Here is a 22159-nt window from a genome sequence, read left to right on the forward strand (position 1 = left end):
CATAATACACAATTTAGACAGCCTTCTGTGTATATAATTTATAATTAAATAATTGTCATAAGACTTATAATACCCATTATATGAGTCAATTTTACACACACACCCACACACACCCTTACTTATTGTCATACATACATGATATTTCTAGCTCCCTAAAACCACAAACAGCCTGTCCTGGCTTTTCCCTATTTCTAATGTGCCTTACTTTTTGAGAGAAAAAAAAATTATAAATACCACACTTTTTTGTAAATTACACATATGCGCACATAGAGCGCTATGTATGTGTGCATATGTTTCTATGCACTATACTTAGTTTGAATTACATAGAACAATACATTTATAAATTTTATATAATTATAAAATAAACACCCAGGTGCATGCTTTTTGTTAAAAATTAATAAATCTAGTTATAAAAAGGCTATAGCACCAGCTATAGATGAACAGGCAACGTATGTATGTACACGTGTGAGATATTTATATATTTGTAAATTAAATTAGATTTCTATAAACGTATATTTTAATAGATGCATAAAGCCATGCATGCATATGTTCTTACAAACTATTTTAATATATATATACATACACACAAAAAATCTATTTTGCACACAGCATCCTATAGCATGAAGTGGGGTTTATATTTGTGTGCCTGTGTGGGTTCTATGAAAGATATTTTATGTGTGTATGCATACATAAAAATGTATCATGGCTAACTCTGCAGTACAGCTCTGTACACACACGGACGCTGTGTTGCATAACACGCTTATTTCACACACCCACCCACCCCCAGCCCACCCCTCGGGCAGCCCCAGGGGGCCGCGTGGTGCTGTGGGTGCCCAGCGCTCTACCAGCACCCTTCACACCTCGCCTCACCGGGGTTTTGGTTTGGTTTTAAGCCCCCGTCTTACCTCTCCCGCAGAGCCAGCACGACACTGCCACCCGTCTGACATCATAATTTATTGGTGCGAATGACATTTAGTACCACAGTTGTCTTACCAGTGACATAACAAACGTACACAGCCCGTGAGATGGGTTCGGTTACAAACACCAACGTAAGGAACGCGTCGGACAGATCAGTGTCTCGGTCTGTTACTCAATGGATGCAGAAAAACATTTTTTCAGGTAAAAATTCAGCATGTTCTGTGCAGGTCCCAGCCCAACCGCCACAAACGCGTCGCCCCCCGCCCGCATCAGTTACAGTGCTCAAAACATCGCTGAAATGTCACTTCAAGCAGCTTTTTTATCTTTCAGAAAAAAAAACTAACCAAAAAAAATATCAAGGGATGAATTGGGGGAAAAAAGTGCAACAACCAGTTTGCAGAAGCACCGTGTCAGCAGCCAGCAGGGCTGAAGGGAGGCACCTGCCCTCGCACTGGGCACAATCCAGCCCAAAGCTCGACCCCAACCAACCCGGCCCCAAAAAGACAGCGACAGCCCGGCTGGGGGGCAAGAAGCCTCTGTTGGAAACTAGCCCAGAGACAGCACCGCCACCACTTAGGAGGCGTGGCACTCACCCACACCCAATTTATTTATAGTTTACCTCTACGACAGCGGGAGGATCAGTCATTTAGCAACATTTACATGCCACAAGACCACGCAAGCCAAACTTGGGCTCCATTTCCACCCGAGCTGCCCAGGAGGCACATGCCCAGTGTCCCCGCAGCACCTCCAGCCTGGACCACACACAGGCACGGCCCCCGCTGCCTCTCTGCCGGGGCCATGCCCACATGGACACCGTGAGGAAGCGGCCACGGTGATACCGGTGGTGGCTTCCAGAGGACAGGTGGGCTCAGCTGGGAAGGGCAGCACTCCCCTGTCCCTTTCGGGGAAGCAGGAGGAGTTTCACCTTGGCACAAACGGGGATGGAAGGGTGGAAGCGGCCGGGGCTCTGCATGGAAAGTACTGTCCGTGGGGAGGAACGCGGGGACAAACTTACTACCAGGAGTTGATTTAAGATGCTCTGAGCTCTGGCACTTCTTCGTGTTTTAAGGGTCTGGAGGATGTGGGCGAGCAGGACGCACAACGCTGCCTTCTCACACGGTTTGGTCACCTCCAAACTCCCCTGCCAATGAACAGCTGCAGCTTCCTACATTTAAAGACAATGTTTTCTCTCCTTCATGTCTTTAGGGTCATGCTTCGCATCCCCTTAGGATGTCAGCATCTCAGGGACTCGCAGTCTCCCCTGGTAAATGGCTGGCAGGGAGCTGGGTCAGCAGGAGGAGCGGGCGGACGCCTGTAGCAGCAGCGGGACCAAGGCTGACCCAGACGAAGCCCTCTGATGAGGCTGGGCCTTGGCTGAGCTCTGCCACCAGAGCAGGCAGCTCAGCCCTGGGGCCGCATCTCCCACAGAACTGAAGCAGCACTGAGCCACAGGGGAAGAAAAGCAGCTTACCACCAACCCCGCCACCCAGCAGCGCCTCAGAGAGGGCGTCTGAGTGGGCAGGAGGGAAGGAGTACATCCTCTTGTCCCCCAAAACAGTCACCACTTGCCGCAAGGAACCCTTTTGGGTTTTTGCACTGGCCACGGACCACATTGTCCAGAGAAAGCCCCGCACCCATGTGATGTGCCACCAAGACTCTTCGTCACCCCATGGTGGGGCACCCCTTCCAGCCAGGAAGGTCCTCGAGGCAGGTACCTGCTGCAGGAGACACCCAAATCGGCTGCACGTGGACAAGAGGTGCAGGGGGGAGCCATGGAAACAAATTTCGGGTTGAATCAGCATCTCTCACATTTTGCTGCTGCCCTTCTTGGCTTCCAACATGATCAAGTGAATGATGAAGGGAAAGGGAAGTATTATTATTATTATTACTGTTATTATTATTAATAATTATTTTTAACATTTCAAATAAAACCATGTTGTGTTGTAAACAGAAGCTCATTCCTCAGGTCTGACCAGCCAGTCCCATCTAAGGTTTATGCTTGAAATGGGCTTCCACTGAAACAACAACAGAAAAAACAAACAGAGAAAACAAAGTTAAAGCCAGGAGCACCATGAGCACAAGCCCAGCTCTGTGGGCAGACCTTGTGCTGCTGATGCTCTTTGGGTCTAATTATCCTCATAACTGGGTGACCGATTGTCCTTACAGTACTGTGGACATCACCACAGGGTGAGGAGGAGGGAAGCAGCAGGACACCATCCTCCTCCTCCAAAAGTGAGCCTCGCAGAGGCTGCTCACACTACGTGCAAGGGAGCCCCCACAGTCATTGCATCCCTGACCCCTCTCCATCCACCCCGTCCTCTAACAAACGGGAAATAAACGGGACGAGGCTGTTCTCCAGACCTCGTGAGCACACACCTGCGTATTCCTGAGGCAGCATCGGCCTGCTTATAACCTTCTGGAAGGTGGTGATCCACTCCAGCTGGTCGTCCTCTGTCTCACAGGCGAAGAGGAATTTCCTGTCCGGGGTGACGATGGTGATGCCGTGCTGCCAGTGATTTCCCTGCGTGGATGGCGGGAGCCCTTCCAGAACTTTGTAGCTGTTTTCCTTGCTCCCAATAAACACCTCCCCTCTTGCAAAGGCATCCTAGAAGACAGTGGAGCAGTGAGGCAGGATGCAGATGAAAATCCATCTCATGGGCTTGCTCTGCACATGGCCAGAAGTGCAAAGTGCAGCAGCCAAGCACCAAAACACCGGTGGCCCCATGGAGCTCCCCACCAGCAGCACCCAGGACTTGGGACCTGCCCCCCCAGCCCCCCCACCAGGAATGCATAATCCAGGTGCAGAAAAATCTGCAGTTGGTGAGGGTTGCTCAAGCATTTTGGTGAGTGCCAGCCTGGGCTTTACTGCAGATGATGCCCTGCAGACAGCCCAGGCTCCTTCGTCTTACCAGGGGATCTTTGAAATACATGAGCCTTCGGTCATCCATGGTGAACCACCGCTTCTTGAATCCTTCTGTTTGCTGAAGAGTCAAGAAGCGACAGATTACACACCAAAATAAGCAGCACCTTTCTCACTGGGCACGACCCAGGGCACTGGGGTTGTGTCGGGCAGCTTGGAGGACCCAGGAGGGCTGGGGCAGTTTCAGAAAGGCAGTTTCTGGGGCCAGATGCACCAGGCGGGCTTGCAGAAATGGCCAGCAATCAGGGAAATGAGGTGGGCTGGTCTGTGGTACTTTTGGATTTTTTAACCTCTGCTTCCAAACCAAAAGTGTGGGGGTGAAATGCTTATTAACGTGATCACAGCGTTATGGCTTCACCTCTCCAGTGAGGGTGAGTGTCCCACCAGCAGACCTCTCTCCACCCAGTACAGAGAAAGCCTTGGTTTTGGGGGTATTGCAGAAACATTCATACCCTACCTTTGGCCCCGTTTTCTCCATGTATCCTTCCTTCAGGTAGTTTCTAGAAAGCTTTGGCACCAGCTGGAACAAGCCAAACAGGAGAGAAAGAAGAACCAGGCATCAGTTGGGGGGGGAATCAGGCAGCCATGGGGGTTCCTGGATGGGGGCAAGCCCCCACCTAAGCCCACCCAACCCCTCTGCCACCAGATCCCACGGGAACCCAAACCTTCTCACTGACCACTGGACAGAACAGCAACTCTATTAAAGCTTCTGGAGAAGGGGGTGGGTTTATTTGTTGGTTTTTGTTGGCAATTCTACGCAAATGAGCCAGCCACCTGTACCACAGCAGCCCGGTAAGGCTCCCTCCTTTCAGTTTTTAGTATTTACCCCGTAGAACTTTTTGTCTGAAAATGGTCTGAAGTTTCTTGCACCAAAATAATGGTAATTGTACAGCACACATTGAAGGATGGAGCACTCCCAAGATTTCCTGCTTTTTAACAATATTATAAAAATGAGTAAGGAAAAAAAACATGCAGGAAAACTCACATCAGCGTCGCTGGCTCCAGGGAACGCCACTTGTAAGTAATGAAAACGTGCTGCCCGAATGGCATTGAACCAATCCACGATTTCCTAATAATGAGAAAGGAAAAGAACAGCAAGTCATGTAGTCTGCACGTAACGAAATAATGTGATCCTGCTTCATTTCAGCTCTCCCAGCATTTTGTCCCAAGTGACAAGAGTGGAGTTTAGTGGCAGCCCTCAAAAAAAAGAAAAAGAAAAAAAAACATAAAACATAAAAGAGAGGATAAAGCTGCAGTGAGAGGCTCATGGCAGCAATAACCCTGCTTCCAGCCACAGCAGCCTGGGCTCACCCAGCGGAGCAGGGGAGCTGCTTGCAGGGCAGCCTCACACAGAGGGGCTGCAGCAAACGGGCGAAGGCCGGGGAGCAGCTAGCTGCTCTCCTGGGCTTCACAGCCTGCATGGGGCACCCAGTGAGCACCCAGGGTTTTTCTGCAGAGGCTTGTGCTCCCTGCCCCATGGACAGCACAGTGAGGTGCCCAGGCAGTACGCAGGATGAGCCATCACCTCTGAGCAAACTACCTCCATAATCTGCAATGGGCATCACCCTTTACGTGCCATAGCCACTGCCCAAGCATCATTTTTCTGTAAAAGATGCTTACAGGGCTCAGAAAACTGGTAGCACTTCTCATCCTAGCTCCCCATCTGCTTAAGTAGTGCTTGTGGGAGGCGGAAGGTCAGCAGAGGAAAACCCAGCTGGCGGCTTGAAATGAGATTTCAGGTGAGTCAGGAGCCACCGCTTAGGATTAGTGGAGCCCAAAGCACCGGGGAGCTCCAGGATGAGGAGCAGGACATGCAGGGGGTGCTTGGTGGCCCCAACCCCTCCTCCTGGTGCACAAAGAGCTGGTGAAGCCCACCGTGGATATGCTGAGCCCAGCAGCGAGCCTGATCCTGGGAACATGTTGTTTTACCCCCGTTGCACCCCTTTTGCTTGCAGATCCAAAGCCAGCCTGACACCACCGCAGCCTGTTCCCCATCACCATTCCCATCCTTCTGAATGCAGAGCATGTGAGGAAACTTTTAATGCCTGAATCCTCCCCAGATTTGGAGGCCGTAACAATATAGTTCTGTATTTTGCTAAAAGAGTGACCAAATATCTCCTTAACCTTGTACTGCAGACCACTGGTCATATCCTTGAGACCTCTATGGAAAAGTGCAAAGATATTGAAGTCCCAGCTCAATTCCCAGACGCTGTGGCACTTCTTCCTTTCCATGGAAAACATCTCCTTCCATTCTTTTCCCCTCCAAAATAGTTGTGGTTATGAAGGAGACGGATGCACTGGCTGTTATTAACACGTGTGAAGTGTTCTGCGAGCCAGACATGATCCTAAGATAACCAACCTTCTAGGTGAGGTTGCTGTAGTGTAGGAAATACCGTAACCAAGTAGAAGTCAGCCTTTGGTAAGATGTAAATTTTTACATACTTTAAAATGATTGGGGGGGGGGGGAAAAAAGGCTCTTATTTGTAATTTTGAATATCTCAGTTTTAAGGAGTTGAACTTGAGGTATCTTAAAAATGATTTAATGTAGCAAATAGCCATCCTCTAAAAGTGCCGATGTTCTGCTTTGGCTTGTAACCTATTTCAAGTTGAAAGGGGAAAAAACATAACAGGACATACACAAACAGCATTTTGGAAAACTCTGACCTACTTGTCTGAGGTTTTACTTAACTTATCACTTGCTTTTCTACCTTAAGCAGCTAAGCAGACCCCAGATAGCAGCACAAAGAGGATCGGCAGAAGGAACTGGCTCCTCAAGTTAATGATGACCATAACAGGCTAGAGGTAACGAAAAATAAGCTGTAATTTTAAAACGGTGATATTTCATACAATCACCAGTTGCATGGCTACTGGATGTCCTGCCTGAGGGTCGCCTCCTTGACTGGGATGTGAGGTAGGGTTTCACCCTGCAGAAAAGCAGAGGATGAAACTCTCATGGACTTCAGACAATCGATCGTTTCTTAGAGCATGAATCACCCATTGCTACACCACCGTTCTTTACACAAGCCTCTACCTGTGTCTGCAAAGCCAGGAGGCTCACTTGCTAAAGGTTTTCTGCATTTATCATGAACACCACCACAGATTTGGTGAGGATATATCTGATGTACAAGAACAACTTTAAACTGCTCGGTGGCTTTGGACAGGAAAGTGTTGTCTCATGAGCTCGTTAGTAGAGATTCCTTTAACTGATTTACGTCTCAGAGCAAGCACAGAAAACAAACTACTGGCAGTACCTTTGCAGATGGCTCTTGCAGGCTCTCAGCTTCTTCCTGATTTGCTGCCAGTGCCACTGCAGACCCCACCTCACAGGCCTGATGGTGCCACCTGGGTGTCCCTCCAGTCTCTGTCCCGAACCTGAGTTACCTGCACTGCCAATGCGATCTCAGACTGGACAAAAATACAACTTCTCATTGTTCCTCCTGCTCGTCAGTCCCTGGAGCTCGAGCAACAAACTCCTGCTGTTGCTGACTGATCCCCCATGCCGTCTCTGCCCGTCCTGAAAGCCCCTGGTGTGGCTCAGCAGCATCGGGGAAGAGCACTCAGATGATTTGACCAGAGAAGATTGAAAGATACCAATCTGCACCCTGAAGGGTGCCCTTCCCTGGAGATCCAGCCCACCTCTGAGGATGCTAAGGATGACGATAACTTCAGGGATGGCAGCAGCACACGGCAGCTTTCTGAGCTGCTCCTGTGATGGCTTCCAAAAGTCCTGCAGAGGGAGCTTCAGCCCCAGACAGGAGCTCAGTGCGGTGGGAAATCAGCTTCTGCAGATTTCCTACGAGCCACAGCGTGCCTGGAGCCCTGCCAGCCTGCCTGCCTTCAACCATCAGAGCAGGTCCTGATGGTACGGTGTGCGAGAGCTGTAACTCAAAGCCCACTGCTCTCCTCTCCTGCACCTCCCTGCCTCCAGCTCAGGCCATCGAAATGTCTAGTGGCCTTTAACAAACCAACCTTTCTCCTGGCAAAACAGGCAGAGCTCTACTATGGCCTTGTTTGCACTGGAAAATGGTGCCAGGTAGAACTCCTGGATCATTTTTAGTTTAATGGACATGCGGTGTGATGCGCACAGCCTTCAGCTGTGGTGCTCCGGCCTAAAGCTTCAGCCGTTGTGTCCTAAAGTGAAAGAGCGAGCTCCTCAGCCCCTCCCGCTCACACACAAGGTGTGTTGCTCTTCATTTCATTTCCAGCAGACCCGGTGTCCATCTCTAGCAGGTGCCTCAGGCTCACCTCAGCTGGCTCGGTCCATCTGGTGATGGGTAGGCGCTAACGAACCCCCCAGCTGCACGGAGCTGCCCCAGCCCCTGGAGCTCTGGGGCAGCAGCAGGGTGACCCAGGCTGGCCCTTCAGCCTTGATCCTCTTGAGTGCCTCACTCCAGTGAGTTTTGGGGTTATTACCACAGGGTGTTTGACCTTCTTGCACTCCTCAATCAGCCAAAAGGGCAAAGAAATTTCAAGGAAGTCGAGAGGCATTCAGCTTAGGTGTTATCAGATGGCATCAGTGAGCTTCCTGCCCACGCACCCTAACGGAGGCAGGAGTAACCGTGTTCAACCCGTGGGAGCAGAAATTCAGACCTGGCAGTCCTGCCTACAGCAATGGCCTGAACATCACAAAATGCTCCTTCCATGCAGGGCCTTGGCTGAAAAGTCATCCTTTTAAATCTAAGCCAATTAACAGCAAAATCCCAACTCTGCTGAGCAGACTGCCAGCAAACCACAGACAGCAGCACGATGGTGGGATTCAGCTTTCACAGGAAAGAGCTCCTTCCTTTTATTTCCTGTGCTCGTCCTCAAATCAAGAGCACCTTGGTTTTTGGTGGCATGACTGAACTATGGTCTGGAGACAAGTGTGGCTCTGCTGTGAGCACAGACTGCTTATTGCTAGCAAGGCTGGCTGGCTCCCCACACCTGGGTGAACGGAGAACGGGCTGTGCATCCAGACAATTCCACAAAGCCCGGGGGACCTGCTGCGCTGGTCCACATGTGATTGCCCCAGAAAGCCTCACAGACAGACAGGGCCCTTAGCTAAATGTAACATCAAAGGATGTAAATGCAACATGAGCATGATAGTTTTAGGTTTGGGTTTATTGGCCACTCCAGGGCTGCTATTTTATGGGCAACCCAAATATTTGGTGGACGAAAGAGATGAAGATATGCCTGTGAGATGGCATCACTGCAGACTCACCTGGTTCTGCTCCCTGCATGCACGCCAGTGCATGGAGACAAAACCCCAACCTGCAGCTGCTGAGTCCAACGGGGCAGTGTGATGACTCTCAGGGTTCTTTCATGGTGACCCCATGGACAGGTCCCCTCTGACACCCTCCAGGAGGACAGTGACCCTCCTCTCACTGCCCTGACCTCTGTGTCCCACTGTCCTCCTTGCGCAAAGAAATGCCCCAGGCCCCTGAGCCCTCTTCTTCACAGATTTCCATTTTAGAAAGCTCCACATCCCTCCCATATCCCCCAGCAAGTCCCAGCTGGGTTAGAGGCAGGTGTGACCCAGGTTGGCTCTGCACAGGACCTCAAACAAGCCCTTGTTACCTCCATGCTCTCACCTTGCCATCTTCGTGATAAACAAAGATGTTCCTTGTGCTATTGTCCTTCAAGTAAGTGATCTGTAGTCCGTGCGGGTTCCCAATTTTTGCAGGCTGGAAAGTTGCATTTAAATGTTCAATCTTCATAATTGCTTTGGGTTCTTTTGCCTGAAAAACACAGCTGAGTGAGCAAACACCTGAGAATTGGCTTTCAAACCAGAAAGCAGTTCACTGTGTCAGAAACAAACTCGTGATTGAGGCCATTAGCTACAACACGACGCCCAGCACACAAAACTGCCTGGTGATAATATATCTGAGGCTTTGCTCAGGCAGCGACGAGTGCTTTCTACCAGCTTGGGAAAATGCTCTGCTGTTCTGTGAAATTCAGTAAAGTTCAAGGGGAGAAAGATTTCAGCCCAGAAGCAAGATCAAGTCAGGTCTCAGGAAAGGATATTGTGCTATGAAAGACAAGCAACTTCATGCCTCTTCTCCCTGCTTCTAATTCCATTGTCTCCTGACTCACAGATTTCCTCCAGCCTCTTTACATAATGATAAATGACCAGCATTTACACCTGGATGAGCACTATTAAAGAAGAAAGAAAACCAATCAGACAGACAAAAAAAAAAAAAAAAGCACAGACTGCTAACTAACAGGCCAGAATGCTTTCTGCATCTCAAGCACTCACAGCCAGTTCACCCTTGCCCAAGAGGGATGGAGGATTTTCCCCGTGAAAACATCAGACCTGACTGCCAGGGACACCATGTCCATGTCCCCACCGGTCCCATCCTTCCACACGAGTCACTGGCTTCTGACTCTGCTCCTCCATTTGCCCTCTAAACTGGGTATTTGCTTTCCGGAGGAACAAACGTACACCTCACAACCACCTCTGGGGTAGATTAGCCTAGCAGTGAGTCTGGGTCAGGCCCTTCCCAAGCACCAACCCCATCCTCACCCTCTGTGGCAGGTCACCTGTATTTTGCAGCACAGTGTATTCCTACAAACCAGGGCTAGAAGCTCACCGCCCTTTTAGGATGGAATGAATACAACAGAGAAATTAATCATTCTGAGAAATAAAGATTATGCTCTTTGTAACACCGGCTTTAGGCCGTGCTAAGTCTCCTGACTTACAGCTGCAATTAGCTAGAGGAGAACCCCCCCAGGGCCAATTCCCACTCCATGGGATGCGACTCAACCCAGGCATGAAGACGTGAGCGTCTCCAGACAGCAGCGCTGGGACACACAGATGAGAGAGGCTCCATCTCCCTGGAAGCTAGATGGCACTTGGCCAAGTTGGTATCGCTTTATTCTGCTGCAATGGGGACAAAACCAGAAGGATTTTTCAGAGGGAGCTGAACAGCTTTGTGGGTGGTGACTAATTTCAACCCAATGCTCCCACTGCCTGAAGCATCACGGTGTGACAGGACTTGAAATCTCAAGAAACAGAAGAAAACTCCTCGGTAGCCTTCCACTGCTCATTTCTGCACGCAGGATAAGGATGGTGGCTGACACGCGGCCTGGGACACAGCCAGGGGACAGTGCCTGGGGACAAAAGGCCACGCAGAGGAGCCATGGTCCCCCCCAGTGCCACAGGGAAGTCCCTGCATGGGAGGAGATGCCAGAGCTGCTTCGGGAACTTGGGGACTTAACGTGGAAGCCAACTCGCCGTGGGTGACTGCGGCGGGGAAATCCCGCCAGAGAGGATGCACCGTGGCAGTGCAGTTCCCACCATGGCTATATGGTCACCAGTGAGGAAAAAAAAAAAAAGCCTTAAGCCACACCATAGCAGTTAATAGCAACTAAATTGGGGCTGGATTTGGGACTTTCACTTCTCCCTCACTTATGACTGGCTGTCTCCTGTCAGGATGCATAATTGCACCACCCCTCGCAAAGCTGAAAATGAAGACAGCGCTATCTAAGCTGGTCACTGGGCATGGAGAAGAGTGGCTGGATGGTCCCCTCCTCTGCACGCATGGCCAGTGATGCCCCCATCACAACACAACAATTGCACCAGATATTTTTAGAGACTTGCTGATGGCTCTGTCTGGATGGCTGTCAGTGTTTTACTGGAGCTTGATGCACAGCTGTGATGGAAGCATTACCCTCTCTGAAGGTGATCAAGACACATTGAAGGTTTCAGGGGAGACTAAAAGATCAGAGGAAAACACCTCAGCTCCCTCCATTATGTGGTACAGAGTAGTAGAGTGTCTGTCCATTCATCACCCATCCAATTTTCATGGTAATAGCTCTGTATCTCACTTACAATAAATGAAATCTGCTCTGGGGAAAAAGACAAATGCTTCTACCGCTTGACACTGAAAGAGAAAAACCCGAGGACTTTCCCTCTGGATTGCTTGCCATGTCACTTAAAGGAGGTTTCAGACCCCAGTGACCCCCATGAGGTGGCGTTACCTTTGCCACTAGCTAGCCACAGACACAAAATCCATCTCAACTGGATCATACACAGACAGAGCTGAGAAAAACTCCTTCATTGGTGGTTTAGGGAAAGCCTTATGGACTTTAAAACACAGCAGGAGGGTGTAAAATGGTCATTTAGGGTGTCTCACTGTGACTGTGGTGGTGGACCAAGAGCATACACTACAATGAGGCTGGCAAGCTGGTACCTTTTCCTGGACCGATCGGTGACTCAATGCTATGAAAACGCTGTAACCCTATAAATTAAACAGTGGCCCAGAAATTACTTGTTCGCAGATGTTCTTACAGCTGTGATCCCCCATCCACACAGAGCAACCCCAGAAACTCACGTCATTTTTGTTGAAGTACTTCAGTGCACCTTCCCTCTCCGATAACACAAATTTTCGGCTTAGGAATTGCCCGTTGTCACGTCCTCTCTTCCACAGGAATCCTTCTCGGTACCCTGCAGCAGAAAGCAATTGCTGAGACCCAGGGATAAAACACTTCACTGACAAAAGAGATAGGGTAAAGAAAAGGAGAACTTTGACATCAACACCAAGTAGATCAAAGGTGTGGCTGGACTGCACAAGACAGAATAAACAGGCTTTTTCCTTCGGATTTGCCTTTCTCACTCTGATGCTCTTTCCCAAGCTCTCGTGCTTCAGAGATCTCCACGCTCTGATACAGCGACGTGACAGGTAAAGGGGGACTTGCACCGTGCATCACGTGCTGCGGTATGGGCAAAGACTTGAGCCCTTGTTCCCAAGGGACAACCCCACCACAGCTCCTGGCACCACCTCTCACAACTCATGGAAATAGCACTTCTGGAGCAAGAGGAGGGCAGGGAGGATGGGGCCTCCTGCACTGACAAAAAACAGGAACCCCCAAGAACTGTCCAATAAAAGCTTTATGAATATCAGCAGAGGGGTTGGATAGTCTTCTTCCAGCTGTTTAAGACACAATTATTAAAAAGTCCCACTGAAAAAAGCGTTCCCCTTTCTCTTAATTTCAATCCTTTCAGATTTCTGGTTTTGGCTCTCAGAAGGGAGGATTTTAAATTAAAAATTGCACGTTATAACAACTTGTAACTATTTTTCATTTGTTCTAGTAAGTGGAAGTGACTATGGAATCGCAAGCAGCTTGTCCTTCATCTGAGCGCTATGAATGGTGGTGTACAGAAAATCCTCATTCAACCTGCTTTTCAGACAGTTGCTCATGTCACCCAGTGTCATGTAGGATTTATTTAAAACACAGATGAAAAGATGCACAAAAACCACTCAGCCGGCTCCTCAACACTCACTCTACAGGTACAAATGATATAAAATGGTTCCATGCCATAAGAAACCTAGAGAAAAAAAATGTCCACACACACAAGCACGTTTAACAATCAGAAACGACAGAAAGAAAAGAGTGACACAGACAGGGGCTATAGATGCTAACTGAAGAGAAAGTGCCCATCTAGCTAAACATGCCTTTGCTGATAAGCCAAGATACCAGTTTATTCTGCCTGGACTGCTGAAACCCCAAGCCAAATACTTTATCCAGCTCCTCAGAGAGACCTTTGCTGAATGCGAGGCAAAGCTGTCAACATCTGGGGTAAATAAGTGCAATGGCAAAGCCCGTGCTGTCGGTAGTGCTGAATGCTAACCATAGAGTGCCATAAATCTGAGCTCACATCAACTGCTGGCGTGCAGGACTGCAAGTGGGCTGATAGCGTGATGCAGATGTAAGGGGTGGAAATATTTAAAGCTGTCAGCGGCCTCTCCTTTGTTTCTGTATTTTATATGGGTCATGTGTTGCAGCAGGGCTTTCTTTTAAAACGTGATGTCAGGCTGCTGCCCGCCCGGTCCTTCCATCCCTGAGCCCTCCTGTCCCTCCGGCACTGGACAAATGCTCCGCGTGGGCAGAGCACCGAGACCCACTCACAGCAGCACACAGACACCAGCCCGCGAACCCAAGCACCGACACCAGAGACATCAGGAGAATTACAGGGGCAAAGCTCTTACCGTGGTCCAGCCGTCTGTCCCTCAGGCTTGGGGTGCATCTTCCCCAAAGCCACAAGTAAGGCTGGCGGATTCAGTCTAACAATTCAATCCCGTTCCAACTCCAGCTGGGACTTTTCTACCAAAATGCCATGCCCAGGCCCTTGGGGGGCACTCACAGTGTTAGAAAGAAGCACCCACTGACAGCGGAATTATCCAACACCTAAGCAAGGGGAAGCCAGCCAAGAAAGCCACCAGAACAGCCCAGGGCAGCAGCATCCACGCAAGGCACAGGCTGAGCTGCTCTTATCACCGCCACGGCACAAATTAATTCCCGGCTTTGCAGGGAAGGCCACTACCTGCCAGGTTTGTATCAGCAAAACCGCTACGCGCCCGATAGCGCCTGAACAAGACGGAGCTCAACGGGGACAACAGCCCCCGCGACGCAGGGCTGACAGGAGAGAGACAGGCAGCAGGTTCTGCCCAGCTGATAAGTTCACAAAACGTAAGATTTGCTTAACACGAGGCAGAGATGCTGCCAGGGCTCTGACGGCTGCCCTCCGGAATGGGAAATGGCTAAGTGGCAGGGATGGTTTCAGAGCCTCGCTGCGGCTGACATGTGGGAAACACCACCAGCTCGTCGGGGGCTGGAGAGAGCTGGATCTGGAGGAAAGGACACCGGTGTCAAATAATAGAGAGGGAAGACAACACGTGGAGGATGGTGACAAATGCAAAACACAAGGTGATGCAGGAGGAAACACAATCTTGTAGTTCAAAACCACCCGCCTGGGTTTGCCCAGCTCAGCAGCTCAGCCCTCAGCAGCACAACCTCAGAGCAGCTCCACTCTGCAAGTTTTGGCTGCGGGTCATATTCCTGCACTCATCTGGCGTGTTTTGTTACAAATATCTGAATGGCACAGGGTGTAAGGATGCTGCAGGCATTCCCTGTTAAACTTGTTCCCCTCCACAATTTTTTTTTTGTGATTTCTCTTAACACTTAAGGAACAGGGAATAAAAACTCTCCGCATTTCCCCAAAGAGGATCTCAAATAATTGGAAATTTGTAAAGCCCACATAACACTTGCCCCAGCACACAGGCATCCCAATGGTTTTATACAAAGAGGTAGAAGCACACAGGGGTTTGGTGAGCTGCCCAGGACGATACTGTGAGCCAGTGCCAAGGCCAGGCTGGAAGCCTAGGTTTTCATGCCCCTGTATGTATGGATATTTTCATCGTTTTGATCTCCTTTTTCCATCCCTTTGTGGCAAAACACAGTTATCTGAATTCCACTCCAAGGGAGAAAAAAAAAAAAGAAGAAATTAAATTAAAAAACAAACAATCAAACAAACAAAAAAACCCAACACAATAGTAAATGTAATCCCTTCCCATAGTTCACATGCCAGCTCTTTCCAGAACCATTGCCTCTGCAAAAGAGCTCCTGGCTGCTCTGACAAAGCCAGCTGCTAATTTTGCTGTACTTTGGCACAGATTTTCTTAAATCCTTTGCTTGCTTCTTTTCTTTCTCTCTTCCTCCAGGGCTGTGTCCTCGGGAGCTGCTCCTCTGCTCTGTCCAAACCTGCTGCCTGCACCCCTGTCAGCGCTGATTAAATGCAAAACACAACGAACTGGACGTGAACTGAACATGAACTCATCCAGCTTCCCCAGGCAAACAGTATGTCAGCAAGACGTGTCCTCAGCAGCCCGATCTAAAAGATTGCGAAAACAGCTGGAGAAAGTGTTGAGAAGCAGAACTGCAGGAGGCTGGAGAGGGGAGCAGATCTCAGAGCAGAGGTACCAGCGTCCCTCCTCGCCTCTGCACTACCTCACCAACAGCTTCCAGCGTAAAGGTATCTGGTCACATTCAGACCTTTGTGAGGGTTGTTCTGCTTGTGCTGAAGCAAAACAATCACCAGCCCTGCCCTACTTGCCAATTCGTAGCACCAGGGCACACAGCACCCTGTTGTCAACACGTTTATATCCTCTCCCAAAGGATGTGGCCGCCTGTTGACACCGCGCTTGATCACCAGCACCCAGCCGTGGCTGCAGGAAGACCTGCTGGCCAGCACCCTTTAGAAATAACACTCTCCCACTTTAACCACCTGCCAAAAAGAAAAACCAAACAGGCAGCTCTGCCACAAAACCGGGACACTTGTAAAAAAGCCGCCAAGCAGTTGTGACGAAGTCGGCTAACAAACAGCACGTATATTACCTGAAATGGCATAGCCCTTGGGGTGCTGCAGCCCAACGCAGCTTTCTCACCATCCAAGGGGCCACACAGGAAGCAAGGGAGAGGATTTGCTCTCAAGACAGTCTAACACAGATACCATCTTTCCATCTGACTTCCTCCAGCAATTTGCCCAAGTTCCCTATTTTTAAGAAGAGGGATATTGCTACTTCCCCAGCTCAGAGCGCCGTTATGGTGTGTAGTTATTGATGGGGCTTTTGGTATGTCTGAGCATGCGGATTATAGGAAGTACCCAAAATGACTCTTTCAGTTTCAGCCTTTGTTCTCAGAGAACAAAAAAACTCATCCCAAGAGAAGGACAATCACATACACTGCCTTGGGGAAAAAAAAAGAAAACCACCACGCATGGACTTCGCTTTCCCTCATCCTATGTAAAGCACGATAAACTTGCACTTGAACCACATCTGCTCTTCAGTTTCTTTGGTGCTCTGCTTTGCAGTTTCAGCTGGGAACAGAACTGCTTGTTTCCATGACATTTCTGGGTCAGTGGTAAAACCAGGTCTGGTGCGAGGCTTTTAGGAGAAACATGCTTATATATCCAAACCAAGCACAGTAATAAAGCCAATACTATCCCCAAGAACAAGTGCATTACTGCGTTGTTTTTCTCCTGGTCTCACTGCAAGACAAAGCATGGAAGGCTGAAAAAGAGGAAAAAATGTACTCATGTGTGCAATCCAAGACCAACTGCATTTTCCTAGAGTTTGGGCAGGGCCCCTCCACCTCCAGATGTAGGTTTTCTTTTCTCTAGGCAGTGCTCTGACCCCGATTCAGAGCTTTGCAGATGAAGAGGAAGATATAAACACAACTACATCACTTTGCTGCTAAAATTACCTGGTACATATCACCACTTCTTCTGTATGTCAGAAGCCGAGTAGCCTGCTATACTCACGCTGTAAGATGTTAATTAAACCAGAACGGTGGATGGGTACTCACTGGAGATGATGTGCCTGCGTTTTCTGTGAGGTTAAGGAATTGCATAATTACTTGGAGCAGCTGAGTGGAGAATCCCTACCATCCTTCACTACCACTGACACTGATGTCACAACCTCCTTTTAGCACAAAGAGTCTGAAGGATATTTCTTCAAAAATAAACCATAATCAGAGAGATGGATTGAGGTGGCAGCATATTCTAAGGTTTCCCAAGGGACTGGACTTCTAATAGTGTTGCGAAAAGAGCCGCACACCTCTTGTTCGGCTGCATCACCGTAAATCGTTCGATTTGATTGCTGTAAGTTGTAATACTTCTTTGTCATGTTTCAATGACTTCAATGTGAATTTTTTAAGCATTCCAATAAAAGTAATTTTTTAAAAAGCCAAACTTTCTTGTGGAGTGAGAACACCGCTCTTTGTTTGGAGACAAATTTGTCCTCCCCACACAGAAAGCAGTCCCCTGTAAGTGTTGTCAAGGGCAGTCAGCCAACTGAGAGCTTGCAGCCAAGGCTTCAACTGCTCCTCTGGTCCACCGCACAGCACCAGCAGCTTTTTTTCCCCGTCTGCAGCTGTGCTGAGTAGCTTATAACTTCCCTGAAAATAATTCTGCAGTCATCTCCAGATAAATACACTTCCTGCTGGTTACATGTTCAGCAGTGCAGATAGAGGCGTTCTGGAGATGTCAGCAGCCACACATGCAGGATGCAGACGGGACCTCGGAGGCTGGGGGATGCGATGGCATCCTCTCCTTTCCCCCGGGCACTGCTGGCACGGGCCACGTGAGGAGCCACCAGGAGATGCCCCCATTCAAGCACAGTTCAGTGCTTTGGAAATGAGAGCCTCAGCAAGGGGTGAATGTATGTTGAGTGGTCCTGCAGACCAAATAGTTTCCTCGCCCCTGGAAGGATGCCTGGGAGGTAAGCTCTGGGTGCACCTTGTGTGGGGATGGGTGCCTGGCACATCTCGTGTCATGCCAAGTGGGACCCCTCATTTCATGGCACTAGACATGACCTCCTTCACCCCACCATCAAGACAACATCTCTTCAACCCACCCCCAGGACAACACGCCTTTACCACGCCACGCTCAGACAAGCAAAGGAGCCTAGGATCTACCATCCACGACACCAGCCATTTTCTCATGCACACACATTTTAGAGGGGAGAATTTCCCAGCTCCCAGGCCTCTCCTAATGAACACTTAGCATGCAAATTACCTTTCCTAAAGGCCATTTTGCAGAGAAAGGTTTCCTGTTGCCATCCAGTCTGCCTCTGCTGCCTTCCAGGAGCTCATAAAACAATTATTGTTCTGCTGCATTGTAGCGCCTCAGCTATGGATGCAAGCAGCTGATTAGATCGATTGCTTCCACAATACCCAATTAACCCACTCACTCTGCAAATGATTGACTTAATCAAAGGCAATTAGTGCTTGAACGGCTACATCACACACAAAACAAGGATTCAGTAGATGATTGAGATAAAGTGCTACAGACATCTCCTTGGCCTTCTGGGGGAAAACATCATTATTAATGTTCAACTCTGCGCTGGAACCAACCGAAACCTTAGGTTGGTGGTTTTAGGTGGCACAAAAAACCCCACAAGGAGCAGGAACACGTGTATTTCCCTTTACTGATAAGGGAAATAATGCCACATGCTACTCCTGAGGAGAACTTGACAAATGTCTATGTTCCCCTTTTCCCCCCTCTTCTTGTTCATGCCGGACTAAGAGCACCAGCCAGCTGAAGAGACCTCAATGACCACCAGTCATGAACTGGGGGCTTCTGTCCCTGACAGCTTAACGCAGATTTGATCCACAAGTGCCTGACATACAAGGTTGTCTCCCATTACCATTTCTCCCAGCAAAGTCAAAAGCGTTTTACAAAACCCTCTTCAACGATGAGATCTTGCAGGGCATCTTCTCCCACAATGTAAAAAAGTCACCCAGAGAAACTGGATTTGGAGGCAGTGACTGCTTTCCCTCCAGCCAAATCACCCAAAACCAGCACAGCTAGCCCACTCCCCCTAACACAAAGGATAGAGACCGTTTTAGATCATGCCTACAAGAACTTTGAGGTTGAAGCCAAGGATGGAAAACAAACTCTAGAGATCACTGCACAAAGAAATCGTCATCTTGCTTCATCGTGAGCAGCAAAGCCTTTGAAATGGAAAAAGTTCCTTGTTCAGCTACCCATCTGCTGGAGATCAGCACGTGAAACAGAGCCAAACACATCGTCCCTATGGAAACAACATGGGGCTGAGCTTAATAGAGCATTGAGGTCTTGAGCATGATGGAAAGAAGATGAGGTCTGTCCCCATACATGGGCACGTGGTATTTAAATGCAAGGTCAGTCCCCGGGTTTCCAGTCCCTTTTAATGTCACTCAGTACACTTACATTGCTGGCTCACAGCTGAAAATCCAAATTGCTTCTAAGCAAAGCCCCAGTAATAAAGCTGAAATCCATTAAGCTTGTGATGTTTGCCACCATTTAAAAACGATTAAAATTGTTCATGACACCACTAAGTCCAGCACTCAGAAAACGCTCTTGTTGATTCCAGTGTCTCCCAGTGTAATCCAGACACCTTTCTTTCACTGGGCTGTCAGATAAAAGGAACCGTACTAAGAGATCATGTACCTAATCCAGCTTCCTAAACTGTTTTTAACTGGCTTCTTTAATCACATATTATCATTCCCTATGAAGTAGCTCTCAGGTGACAAAGACATTAATACAGTCATTAATACTCCCAGAAGGTATCTCGGGTGGGATCTTATTGCCCCTTGTGCTGCCTGAATGTAGCAGAACCGAGACACAGGAGGTGCCTCCACGGAGCCATCCATGGGATGAAAGGTGGGGCACAAGGCAACAGGATGTGGCAATCTCTGGGTGAGTACAACGTAAGGTGGTGCAAAGGACATTCACCAGAGAAAAACTTCAATTTTTAATAGATTCATTCCTGGAAAAGCTGATCTCCCAGCAAGCACTCACCTCCCCTGAAAATGCTATGCAAGAATGAATATTGGGAGAATACACTGAAACACAAAATTCCCAAGTCTTTACCTGACCATTATAGGCATATCAGGTTTGGTCTGCTCTGTAGAAAACACGGCCACAGCCTCCTTTTTATCAGTTTATCTTATAATTGGGCATCGATACGGCAACTTCCATGGTAACTTAATTATTGAGCAAGTGTTTACATATTGAAGATAAGGCAATAGTTAGCTGCTGCAGTGCAATTAGATTGTATCTGCTGGGAGAGGTTAAAACCCTCTACTACAGAAAACATCTTTACTGGAAGTCTTGTGCTTGTGTTACTGAGAATTGAATGTGGAATCTAATTTTACTTGGAAATCAAATGCTTCCTCATTGAGTGGCATCCCTGCATGGCCACCTGGGAGCTGCTGGCTGCTCGGAGAAAAATTCCAGTTACAGGTAAATAACCTTCAGGTTTTGATCTCGTGAATCTGGTCTTTCATTTTAAAAAGGCAGATGAAAGCTGAGAGGTTCGCAATGCGATGTTCATTCCCCTTACCAGCACCGAATGCATCTGAGGTCTGACCTAGCTGGGAAGCCGGGAGAGAAGACGTCTAAGGACAGGCACGCAGTACTGAGTCACGGCAGTGTCTCTACAGCAGCAGCAGCATTACCCTGCTGAAACCGCTCCCAAACCAGAGACTGGGGCGAGACACAGACACCCCAAAAGTCCTCGCAGAAGCCATTGTGCAGTTACGTGCACAAAAGCTGCACGTGAAGATGTGCTGCTGAGAAGGAAATGGGCACAGGGATTGCCGACCACCACCCTGCAGAAGGCTTTGTGTGAAATTTTAAATGCTTGAAGCCCCAAGGAGCCAGCAGCACAGACGGATCCTAACCCTGCTCTGAAAGGATAAACCCCGTGCTCAAGGTTTGTGCTTGGCAGAGCTCAGTGCAAGTCTCCCACATGCTCCACCTCACCACTCTCACCCAACACGACCATCAGCAGAGGCTTCGCGATGAAGACACGTGGCCAAAACAGTGAGTTGTATGCAGCAGGCTCTCTTCCTGCAAAGGGGTGAGACCCTAAAAAAAAAGGCTTGAAGATGAGGAGCCTTTCTGCCTTCAACATGCACTGCAGATGGGCTACGCCAAGCCACGTGCTGCTGAGGCTTTGGCTCAAAATGACTGCGAAGCTCTGGGAAACACCTGAAGGTTTGGATTTCACGCAGGCATTGTGCAGCGTCTCAAACCACAGCTATGGGCGCAGGCCAAAATATCCTCCAAGCCCTGAACAGTTTTAGATGGACCGTCTAACACCGCTAACAGTAAATAAAATCTCAGCCCGGGCAGCTGCTCCCATAGATCAATCCAAGCAAGGATTAAATGAACTTAACCATCGACCAGAGCTCTAGTGAAGTCAGCAGAGAAGTTCACCACTGACTTCAGACGGGTTTAGGACCCTCTCTCCAGGGCGTCTTGGAATAAAGCATTCCCCCCACGTAGGCAGCGCTGCTGTACGATCGTAAATCAGGGAAATCCATCCTCACACGCACACAACATTCCTCTTTGTTTGCTTTGAAGAGAAATCCAAATGGCTCTGAGCACATCTGCTGCGGTGCTAACGGCTCCTGATCATCTATTATTGAGGGTTCGACACATTTACAGGCGAAGCTATTGCTTTACATGGGGAATGGAGAATTTTTTCATTTAGGACTCGTTCCTCTCCCGGCTGCCAGTTTTACAGCTGTCCCAGCAATCAGCTCGTTTCGGTGCTCCTGGAGCTGGGGGATCGAGGGAGGTGCGCTCGGCGGTGCAGCCACAACCTCCCATTTGCACAAGGATATTTGCACCCATTTGGATGTTTGCTTTTCTATACCTATCACCCCCCGTCCCTGGAGCAGGGCAATCCCACTTTATGAACTCCTGTAATTATATAAATCAGGGCTAAATCCTGGCCTAAATAAATCATTGGCCAAAACTCCCACTAACTTTACTATGCTAAAATTTCTTCTTCCAGCCTCTGCAATGCGTGCAAGTTTGAAATTCACTCCCTGCTGAGCAGCTTTCTTGCCTGTCAGATATTTTGGGGATATGCTGGTTGTTAGCCATGTGCCACATAATCACGTCCCTCAAGGGCTGTTCTCACAGAGCTGGTTATGAAAATGAACCTGGCTCATCTCCGTAGCTGCTGTGTGTGCACCTCAACTGCAGTAATTTTTTTAAAAACAGTCATA

General features: G+C 48.9%; 1 protein-coding gene across 6 annotated transcripts in view; it reads right to left on the reverse strand.

Annotated features, from left to right (window-relative positions):
* Window positions 1-939: 939 nt before the first annotated feature.
* ADAP1 (ArfGAP with dual PH domains 1) overlaps window positions 940-22159 on the reverse strand; it is a 70218-nt gene continuing 48998 nt past the window's right edge. For all 6 annotated transcript variants that reach the window (XM_080556719.1, XM_080556717.1, XM_080556718.1 and 3 more), the window contains 7 exons: window positions 12151-12263; window positions 9409-9555; window positions 4824-4907; window positions 4296-4358; window positions 3828-3899; window positions 3295-3523; window positions 940-2933 (listed from right to left, as the gene is read on the reverse strand). In XM_080556719.1, coding sequence (XP_080412845.1) covers window positions 2905-2933; window positions 3295-3523; window positions 3828-3899; window positions 4296-4358; window positions 4824-4907; window positions 9409-9555; window positions 12151-12263 — 737 coding nt within the window. In that variant the 3' untranslated portion in view covers window positions 940-2904. The remainder of the gene's footprint in view (window positions 2934-3294; window positions 3524-3827; window positions 3900-4295; window positions 4359-4823; window positions 4908-9408; window positions 9556-12150; window positions 12264-22159) is intronic.

The sequence above is a fragment of the Anser brachyrhynchus genome (assembly GCF_964034855.1).
Source record: "Anser brachyrhynchus genome assembly, chromosome: 15".
Classification (NCBI taxonomy): domain Eukaryota; kingdom Metazoa; phylum Chordata; class Aves; order Anseriformes; family Anatidae; genus Anser; species Anser brachyrhynchus.